This window comes from Pinus tabuliformis, chromosome 4_1, assembly GCF_031772625.1.
Source record: "Pinus tabuliformis cultivar Carrire ecotype Pingquan chromosome 4_1, CPIR1, whole genome shotgun sequence".
Classification (NCBI taxonomy): Eukaryota; Viridiplantae; Streptophyta; class Pinopsida; order Pinales; family Pinaceae; genus Pinus; species Pinus tabuliformis.
The window spans coordinates 210,793,325-210,804,247 of record NC_142303.1 but is presented as its reverse complement, the minus strand read 5'-3'; the positions used below and the strand labels follow the sequence as shown (position 1 = coordinate 210,804,247).

General features: G+C 40.0%; 1 protein-coding gene across 1 annotated transcript; it reads right to left on the bottom strand.

The window, feature by feature from the left end:
- Positions 1–3,884: 3,884 nt before the first annotated feature.
- On the bottom strand, positions 3,885–9,635 carry LOC149174954 (uncharacterized). The gene is made up of 3 exons (XM_089421014.1): positions 8,253–9,635; positions 7,189–8,117; positions 3,885–7,089 (listed from the first exon to the last, which is right to left on the bottom strand). The coding sequence occupies exons 1-3, from the start codon at positions 9,633–9,635 to the stop codon at positions 3,885–3,887; spliced, it is 5,517 nt and encodes a 1,838-aa protein (XP_089277140.1).
- Between the last annotated feature and the right edge of the window lie 1,288 nt (positions 9,636–10,923).

Below are 10,923 nucleotides of genomic sequence, written 5' to 3'. Positions count from 1 at the left end.
AGAAGATCACTCTCTAGATTAGGTACCTAATCCCATGGATTGATGACTCTTTGGACCAGCTTAGGGGTCCAAATATTTCATCAATATTGACTTGAAGTCCGGTTATCACCAGGTGGCTATCAAACCCTCCGATGTGTGGAAGACTGCCTTCAAATCCAAGGAGGGCCTCTTTGAATGGTTGGTCATGCCTTTTGGGTTGACGAATTCCCCCAAAACCTTCATGAGATTGATGAACGTCAACTTATCCAGTTAACTCTTTTAGATGCGCCAAAGTCATTGCTAGACTCTTACCCATCTGGAAGCTCCATAATATGGAGCAAGTTTATACAATGCATCTAGACTCTTACTTTCTAATATTCATAGAATGCATGTTAGTTTTAGGTTTCATCTCACTTTTTAAGTTATTGCGTAAATCATATATTATAAATTATGTTTTTGTCAAAATACATTACTAACCATAGGAATAACATTATAATTGTTTTAATTTTTAATTTAAAAACAATTATAATATATTTTTTTTAATTTGATTTAATTTTTTTTTCTAATATGAGTTTTTACTTTTATGATAGCGATTGGGTGTATTGTTAAGACACTCTATAATGTGAAAATTATTTGTTTGAAACTTAAGAGCCAGCGTGACCAAGCTGAGTGCAATCTCCAAGTGATTTTGATGACTTAAATGCCCATGAATCATAGTTTATCAAGCTAAAGATTAAATGTGTAATCATCTCATGACTCACAACTTAAGAAACAAAAAAATATAAATTTATACTTTCATTTGCAATCAATTTAATGATAATATTTTATCGTTTAATATTCATATAATAAAAAATATACTTAAAATTTATCATATTTTCACAACTATTCAAAAAATAAAATATCTCATTTTAGTATAATTTTCAAATTCCAAAAATTATATAAAAATTATAATAATATATATTTTTAAGTTAATCCATATTTTAAATTAATTAATATTAACAAATTGTATTTTAAGCAAAAGTAATCAAACCAATGGTCAAATTTAATTACAAACACACTAATGTAATTATCATTAATTAATTCATATTTTAAATATTCAATATTGTATAAATTGATTACAAACACATTAGTTTGATTATTATTAATTAATTAAGATTTTAAATATTCATGGAAACCATTTAAACATATCATAAATTTAACTCATTTTAAATTACCAAACTCAACTTATTTATCAACTTATTTCAATAAACTCAACTTATTTTAATAAATTGATAAAAAAATATTATAAATAAAAAAAATTAATTTACAAATTTCATATGTTTCCGAATAATTTAAATTATTGAACTCAATAAAATTTAAAAAAATATATTTATTGTTATATTTCAATAATAATTATTAACTAATTAATTATTATCACTTTTATTACATTCATTGCACTTCACACTTATTATAAAGTAATATGTAATTTAGTCATGAGATACCATTAAAATTCTTAGAAACTCACAAACACACTTTATCAAACAAAAAATTGTGATTGGTCGCGAAGAACTATTTCTCTAAACATTATGAATCACTGAAGATTAAGTTCAAAAATAACTATGGAATTTTATTAATCGAAATATGTTGCCAAAGCTCACAATAAATTGACATCTAAAAAAACTGTAGCTTTGGTATGTCTAGGAAGACCATTGAGTGTTATAATTACAATTTCTTGATTAAGGGTGGATTCTCTAATTGTTTGAATCTAATTTCTTATTTGGGAAATCCTTACTAAGTAAGAAGCCACATTATCATCATTAGTCATCCTTCTGTTTAGAAGTTCATTTTTCGAGCTCATTAACTGACCAACATTCTTGATTGTGTAGAGATTCATTAGAGCATCATACATCTTCTTTGAGATATAAAGTTTTGTAATGTAGGGAACCAAATGATCCCTATTGAAGTCCACTATGATGTTCATAGCATTGATTCCATCCTCCCTGAAATTTTATTTTCCTTCATCTTTTGGTGCAACAACCTTTCCCTTCACAATGTCCAAAACCTTGTTCTTGGCAAAAAGAATATATATTCTAAATTTCCAAGTTGTGAAATTAGATACTCCCTCTATCTTGTTTTCAGATTTCATAGAGAAAGTCATAGAAACCAATCTAAAAGAAGAACTTGAATACAATTTTCTCTATGGTTTTGTCAAGGTGATCTCAATGTTCCATTCTTTCCTCATCAAAGCTCCGCTTTCATCTCGATTTCCTTAGTGCAATTAGGGTTAGCAAAATATTTCTAAAATTATGATAATTAATTTTCTTTTTTTTTGTAAGCTCAGGTAGTACTCATTCTATTACTGAAAATTTTCCAAAAAGATACATCATCCAAACCATAGAAGCCCGCCCGCAAGGGGAAACCGGGTCAATAACCATCTGTAATTTTTCAGTCCAGCCCAGAAGTAATAGGCTCTCAGTCTAACCAAAGTAGCTAACACAGCATAACAGTTTTGAAACTTGCCGTAAACCTTATTCATAACTATAATGCTACTCCTGCTGTTCATTTCTAATTACGTGGACAAAATCAGAACAAAACATATAAACCGAGCTTAACATATCTACCGTCAAGCCTCTTCCTTTTCCACTGGCCGGCTGGCTCCTTGCGCGGGATTCGGCTGGCTGTCTCCTTGAACTGGGTCCTGACGTTCACGCTTCAGCAGGTGCAGAATCTCATCCATTTTATCCTCCTGTTTTGACAGGGCTGTACGAATATAGCTTAGCTCCTTGCTCATATCAGGTTTCTTCTGAAGCAAATCAGCCATTTCTTTGGCAACCTGTTCCAAGGCCTTCGCCATCAAGCCTTTCATTACCCAATACATGTGAAGCGATTGCTTGAAAAGAGTCCTGCGACCGCGAGTATGGCCAGGGTCGTGGAGGATTGTTGCCCATTCTTCCATCTCGTCTGCCGATTGCTCCTGAATGGCCTCCTCTTCAAGAAATTGCATTATCTTGCGAATATCAGGGTCAGCATTGTTTTGAAAGGCCTTTTCCGCCGTTCGAATTTGGTGCATCACTGTTCTTTTCGGCTTCGCTGGTCGTTGCTGACGCTTGCCAGAACTTTCCCCTCCCTCGTGCTCTGTCGTGCTCTGGTGCCTATCCCCCTTCTGCATTTTGCTTTGACCACTGCTCGGTGGACGGCCCCTCTTACGAAGCCCCGAGCGCCTATCTTCAGAGGTATACTGCCTAGACGAGTTCGTCTCCAGCTGGGGCGTGCTACCTTTCAAGCTCCGCTTTTGCATATCCTTGAATCTATTCCCCAAGACTCCATCGCCTTCCTCCTCTGAATCATCGTCTATATCCCAAATAATAAATGGGGGGTCTCGTTCTGAGGGGCTTTTGCCCTTCCCTTGCTCCCGTTCTTCCTCAATTACACTCCTCTCCCCTGCACCACGGCCTCTCTGACGGGTGTCCATGCCACCAGCAGTCCTGTCACTCTCCCTTCTCTGTTTATTTCTCCCCTTGGAATGCCTCTGTAGGAGATTATGTAAATGCTTCTGAAGAGGCCCGCCAGGGTAATTGTTTATCGAATACTGATTCTCTTGCCTTCGGAGATTTATAATGTGGTGAGCATAGAATGATGCCTGAAGTTGAATTCCCGACTGCTTCCCATCCAGATCCGGTACCCCACTACCGTCGGCCGTTCCATCCGTAATCACGTCCACTGCAATGTATCCTGACGCCTCGTTAATCTCCCCTCTCAGCTGATGCGTGTTAATTATCGCCTCAAATGCGTAATCCTTGGTACTCATCCCTGCTGCCGTCATAATACCTCCTCTTAAATCCTGCTTCATCATTGTGCGGATTTGCGTGCCACTTACCACCTTAATCAATCGAACCTTGGTCATGGTTCGATCGTTCCTCTGCCATTTAATGATCCCTTTCATTGATCGAAGTGTGATCCCCGATAACACCATCATGATCCGCCTTGATGAGCGTCATCAGATCCTGCCACTCTCTATTTGCCTCCGTATTCCTCCACTGACTATCTATCCTGCTGTGCTGGCCTTTGCTGCCCCAGTTGGCGAGCCAGTCCGCAGGTTTATTGCCGTTTCTTCGAACATGATTAAAGGTACAGTAGTCAAATCTTTTAATCATATCTGCGATCTCCTGTACGATACCTGCTGTGCGCCAGCTCTTAGTCACCTTTTCCCACCCCTTACCATTCCTGAGTTTCTTAACCATTTCAATAGCAATTTGGGAGTCGCCCGTAATTTCCAGGTTAGAATACCCGTTTCTGATAGCAATTCTCAAACCAGTGTGGAGAGCCCAGAACTCGGCCTCATTGTTGGTCATATTCCCTCCCCAGTCGGCATATATCCATCTTACTTGTCTGTTGCTGTCACGGAATATGCCCCCGAACCCTGCATCCCCCGGGTTGCCCTTAGAGGCCCCATCGAAATTTAGTTTTATAAATTGTCCCCTGGGATAGGTAAACTTGTCTGGGCTTTTAATCCTCATGTCCTGCTTTCCCCTTAATTGATAATGCACCATCTCAAATTTGAGGTTGAGTCTGTTCATAATTTCCTGCTCCCCTGGATCTGCTTTCCAATCTTCGTCCTGCCATCTCTCTACCAGAATGGTTTCTCTCGTCGCCTCTATCACCCGTTCCCAAATTATCTCGGGCCCCTTACTTATGCTTTTGAAAATTCTAGCATTGCGTTCCTTCCATACCAGCCATACTACAAAACCTGGGACAAGATTCCAGGCTCTTTGTATGACTCTGCAGTGGAAAGTTTCTTCCCTCCAATGGGAAACCATTTCGATAAAATCTCTAACCTCCATTCCTGGTTTATTAAAGGTGCGCTTGATATTAGACCATAGTTGTTGAATAAACGGGCAGTGGATCATAATATGATCTCTATTTTCTTCGTGATTCTTGCACAGATAGCAGCTCGAAGGTCCCGAAAAACCCCGTTGTTGAATGCGGTCCCAAGTTAAGATTTTGTTTTTCAAAGCTAACCAAGCGAAAGTGGTCACTTTGGGCCACCAATTTAGATCCCAAATTTTCCTCCAGTTATGCTGGCCATTGATGATGTTGTGAGGATTTGCCAAGTAATAAGCTTCCTTGACTGAGAAAAGGCCTCTCATGGTATTACCCCAGCGGAGGATATCTTTTCCGTCTCTAACTCTGATTTTCCTTGAGTTCATTTCCTTTTTGAACGCCGTCTGTAGGTCAGGACTAAGATTCTGATCCCACTCTAACGGATCCTTCCAGGATCTCCAACAGTCATTCATGTTGGCAGGATTCCAATAATCCTTGACACTAGTTCTATTCCCCTCAATTCTTCCTCTGATTTGATGTAGGTCCTGCATATTATTCAGTCTTTCTCTTTGCTGCCATCTGTCGTCCCAGAAGTGAGCTTCATTACCTCCTCTGATTTCCCAGAATGCATGCTGCGCAACAATGTTTCGATTTTGGCTGGCCAATTCCCACACAGCGGATCCGCGGGGCATTTCTTCTTGTCTTAGAATGTCGTCCTGTGATTCTGGCATTCGATATTTTGTTCTCCATATTGATTTCCAGAGGTCATTTCCCCCTTGCACCCACCTCCACCAAAGTTTAGCTCCCAGTGTTTGATTGAGCAATTCCGGGTCTCTTAATCCTAGCCCACCTCCCTCTTTCCTCTCTGTGAGTTGGTTCCAGGCCACTAAGGCCCATTTCTTCTTATCCTCCGACCCTCTCCAAATGAAATTTCTGATAATTTCTCTAATTTTCCCATATACTCCTTTCGGGGCCGCCATAATTGAAAGGGGATAAATAGGTATAGCCTGAAGAACCGATTTGGCTAAAACTATTCGGCCAGCAATATTCAGGACCCTAAATGCCCAGCTCGAGACTTTCCTCCTCATTTTGTCTAAGATTCCCTGCCAGTTCCTTAATCTTTTTGACGTGAAGTCCAGCATATTACCCAGATATTTGGTGGGTAGTTCACCCGTTTTGAAGCCCAGAATTCTAGTAAGGTGAGTCTTCACTTGCTCCACCGTGTTGAAGATAAATACACACGATTTATCCCGGTTAATTTCAAGTCCCGATGCCTCAGCAAACAAGTCCAGAATTTTCTTTAGGTGTTTGACTTCCTTAACCGTTGGCTCTCCAAAGAGCATTATATCGTCAACAAATTGTTGATGTGTTAGAGGAAGTCTGTTTCCCCATAAGCGAAGGCCATTTAATCTGTGAGCTGCTCTTTCCTGAGTAATATACCTTCCTAGACCCTCTGCTGCTAGGATAAACAGGAAAGGAGACAACGGGTCACCCTGACGGATACCTCTGGAAGCATTAAACGTGTTCGAAGGGTTTCCATTGACTAAGATAGAAAAGTTAGGGGAAGAAATGAGATTGTGGATCCATGTAATCCATCTCTTGTGAAAGCCGAAACATTCCAGAACCCTTTCCAGGTACCTCCAGTTGAGCCTATCGTAGGCCTTGGATAAATCAAGCTTGATCATCATTCCCTTTCGTTTTTTGTCTTTGAGGGAGTGGATAACTTCTTGAGAGACAACTAAGCCATCCAATATCTGCCTCCCCTCCACAAAACCAGTTTGCTCCGCCGATATTAAACTTCCCAGCAAGGGTTTTAATCTTCTAGCCATTAAAGAGGTTATGATTTTATACACTACGTTACAGAGAGCTATCGGCCTGAAGCCATTAGCATCCTCCTTATTTTCGCCTTTAGGTATTAGAGTAAAGAAGGTTGAGTTCAGAGCCGGCCATACCTTCTGTTGCACCCTTGATTCTTCTACCAAATCCAGTATGTCTTTTCCAAGAAAATGCCAGCCAGCCTGGTAGAAATCTACTGTAAAGCCGTCCGGTCCCGGTGCTGTGCCCTTCCTCATTGCTTTCACTGTCTCTTCCAGCTCTTCCAAAGTTACCGCCCTCATTAAGGCTTTGTTCTGGTCCTCCGTAACTAGTCTAGGAATAGCAGTACAGATCTCCTGGATAGCTCTCCCTCGATCAACTTGAGGTTCAGAAAGGATTCCTCTGTGATGATCCACTAAAGTTTGCTCAATTTCCTTTTGCTCCACCAGTCTTATACCATTATTCCCTTTGATGGAAAGAATTCTGTTCCCCTGTCTATGCTTAACCATTGCCTGATGAAAAAATTTTGTGTTTCTTTCCCCTTCCCGAAGCCATTTAATTCTAGATTTTTGTCTCCATAGAATTTCCTCTTGCTTTCGTCTTTCTTCCATTCTTCCCAGCAAAATCCCTTCTTTGGTGATGCTTTCCTCAGTCCTGCCTTCCAGAATTATTTTCTGTTGGATATCCTCCATTTCCTTTTCTAGTTTTTGCTTATCTTCCATGATGTTGCCAAATTCTTCTTTGTTCCACTTCTTGATCTTCATCTTCAATTCTTTCAGCTTTAAATGAAACGTGTGCATCTTACCTCTACCCTGCACTCTACTTTGATTCCACCATTCTTCTACCTTTTTTATGAAGTTCGGATCCCGTAACCAGAATGCTTCAAAACGAAACGGCTTCTTACCCTGGATTTTTTTGATGTCGATTTCCAATCGGATTGGCCAATGGTCCGAGCCCAAGGAGGGGATTATCTTGGCTTCGACATAGATGTCTTTGTTTAAGATGTCTTCAGATACCAGGAATCTGTCCAGTTTTGAGGCAATTTGGTTCCTGCCTCCTCTTCGATTATTCCATGTATAGACTCCATTGATGGTTTTCATATCTACTACCCTTAGGTCCTCTATCATCTCATTAAACTTGTCCATGAATTGATCCAGCCTTCTAACCCCACCTTTTTTCTCGTCCAGGGATCTGATTAAGTTGAAGTCTCCTCCAATGATCCAAGGTTGCCCAGAAAAAAGTTGTCGGATAGTTCTTAAACTTCTGATGAAGTTTTCTTTTTCTCCAGGGTTTGTGGGTCCATAAACACCTGTAATGACCACTTTTTCCTTGGTCCCCACTATCCTGCCCAGCCCGGTCAAGGTTCCCTGCATGCTAGTCCAATTATCTAGAAGGATTTCAGACGGGTTCCACAATACCGCTAATCCTCCAGCAACTCCTATGGCATCCTGTCCCATAACTCTGTAATTCAATCTATTTTTTTCAATGATTTCTTCTAACTGGTGTACACTAATTTTAGTCTCCTGCAATATCAAAATGCTAGGTTTTTCTTTTTTGAGTTTATCTCGCAAATATCTTTGCTTCCCCTTACTATGCAAGCCCCTAATATTCCAGCTTACAATAATCATTTAAAACTTTTGGAAGGAAGGGAAAAATACCTCTGACAGAGGTATCACTTTACCAGAGTTGATCAGTGTTTCGCCCACCGATTGGATAGTTTCATTTAACGTTCTCCGTCCTCTTTTTCTGCTACTTTTGCCAGTATTGCCCATTTCCAGCATTTCTTTCTGCTGCTCACCAACCTCTGTTATTTGTTTTTCCAGGTTTTCCCCTTTCCGTTCCTTGTATTTCTGGAAGGCTTCCTTGAATAACTGTTTTTGTTTTTCTGGTATAAATCTGCTATCCAGATACTTCCACTCCTGGAGTAGTCTCTTCATTAACTTTTCCTCTTCGGCCTCATTTTCCATTTGGTTTTCGACTTCCATATGCGATTCCACTGTTTCTTCCGCCTCTTTTTCCTCTGTTTGTTTCTCGCTTGGTCTTTTTGGGCTTTTTGCTTTCTCTTTCTCTTCTCGGGAAATCTCCATGGGCGAGTTCTCTGGATCTTCATCATCATTCAAATTTATTTCATACCCTTCCGCATCATCTTGCAGCGCCTGGAACTTATTTTGGCTTTTTATTGTATTGGATGTTTCTTGCGATTTGGGTTTCAGGTTTTCCTTATTTTGCCGTTTCTTTCTATAGACTTGCTGGAAGCCTTCCTCTTTGTCTGCTGCCCTATCTTTTTCTGGCTTCTCCCCTTCCTCCTTATTTAGTGGGCATTGCCTATATAAGTGGCCGTACTCATGGCATTTCCGGCATCGAAAGGGAATGTGTTCATAATCGAGTGGCTGCGTCCAGACCTCATCATGGTATTCCAATTCAATATTTTCCGGGAGTGGTTCAGCCAAGTTCATGAAAACACAAATTCTGGCAAAGGCATTATACTTTCCTCTTCTGGTGGCCTCTGCAGTCTTGACAAAGCTGCCTATTGAATTGCCTATCCCTTCCAAGATTTCTGGGTCCCAAAACTCATCAGGTAACCCAAACAGCCTAACCCACACCGGAGCATCCATTAGTTTTTCTTTGTCAGGGTTATACCGCTCTTCCCAATGCTTCATAAACAGACCTGCGTTGTTCAGGAAGTACGGCCCTTCCTCAAAAATTCTGTTCTTGTCTTCCAGGTTCGTAAAGATAGCAGTGAAGAAACCCTGCGCTCCCAGTTTGAGATCTATATGACCCCGGGGTTTCCATCGCTGTTCTATCCATCTATTTAACTCCTTTTCTGAAGGCCAATAGCCGATAAATTTGCAGATTAATGCATGATCCTTCATATAGCTATTGTATTCCTCCAGTTTATTGAAGGGAATGACATACCTGGGTTTTTTCTGAGCTCTAGGAAGGCATTTTCCTTTCATTCGCTTCTGCCACAAGTTGCCCATTACCGGGGCCAGGTTTTCCTTGTTTCCGTTTGGAGTTCCTTCTGAACTGGTTTCTCCCATCACTATATTTTTGAAGGAGGGGTTTGCACCCCCCCCCTTGCCTCGTCCATCCCGTTCAGTATTGTCGGCTAGGTTTTAACCCTAGTTCTCTTATTAAAATCAGTGAGATTACGAAAAATCGCTTCAGCCTGGGGAGCCGCAGGCCCTGACGCCGGATTACGACCTGCGCCTGAGGAACCGGCCTGGCTACGGATTCCTCTGACAATCCTGCGCACCTGTGAAAACCCTAACCAGAGGCGCCTTCAACCCCGCGTCCGCTCCGCCCCGCCAGCATCCCTTTGGTATAATCTTTTTATCTATGATAATTAATTTTCACGTAGATCTTCTTTTAGCTTATTCCAACATTTCATTCAACAATTACACTTCATAAATTCAACCATAAAGACAATAGAACAATAAATATCGCAACACAGAGGATTTACCCTAGGAAAACCCATTGCAGGGAAAAAACAGGTAACCTTTTCAATAGATAAATTCTTCTTTTTCAATGAGAGACACATCTAAACCTATGGTCAAACCTAGTCTTCTCCTCTAATTCAAGTCACCTAATATGATCTAGCACTTTTCTCTTGATCCTGCACTTCCAAAAAAATTTCCCTCCTGCAATAGTCACTTGCCCTAGAATTTTGGCCCTGCAATAGTTTCCCTAGTAACAAAAAGATTTTCCCCCCTGCAATGGTTGCCCAAGAAAAATGTGAGCCATAGAGAGATAAATTACCCCACACGTGTGAGTTGCTACAGAGACAGAGAAGAGAGAAAAATTGGCTTTCTTTTTCGTCCTTCTTCATCCTTCTTGTCCTTCGCTCACTTGCTTAAAAATTATCTTGCGTGAGAGAATGTGAATGTGTCAATGGAGGAGATCAAGCTGCTTTTATATAGCAGTCTATTTTAGGTGAATGGATGTGTCCCTTGGCTAGGGCCGACTTGACTTGGAGGGACGCTGATTTGTCACTTTTGGAGACAAATTTACATTTCAAAAAATTCAATTTTTCATCTTTTAAAATGCACAATGGGACTTTGGCTTAAAATACATTTTTCTTTTGACTCAAGCATTTAAAATATGCTTTACAATGATAAATACAAGTACATCAAGTGACCAAAGGTACATTATGAAGACCAACGATACTTACAAAGTCAACGATTCCTAGAATCAAATATGACTATTTAAATGAAGATATATTTAATACTCGTTTTATGCTTAGTACAAAACCAAAATTTTGCATCATGTCACTTGAAAAGTATACTATTATAAAATATGAAACATCTATAATAATTAATTCATTATATT

Excerpts from the sequence above, each read along its gene's own strand:
- LOC149174954 (XM_089421014.1), bottom strand. The coding sequence starts at position 9,635 with ATGGGAGAAACCAGTTCAGAAGGAACTCCAAACGGAAACAAGGAAAAC. Across the intron at positions 8,118-8,252 it reads AAGTGATACCTCTGTCAGAG|GAGACTAAAATTAGTGTACA; the intron begins GTATTTTTCCCT and ends TTGATATTGCAG. Across the intron at positions 7,090-7,188 it reads AGAATGGAAGAAAGACGAAA|ACAGGGGAACAGAATTCTTT; the intron begins GCAAGAGGAAAT and ends GGTTAAGCATAG.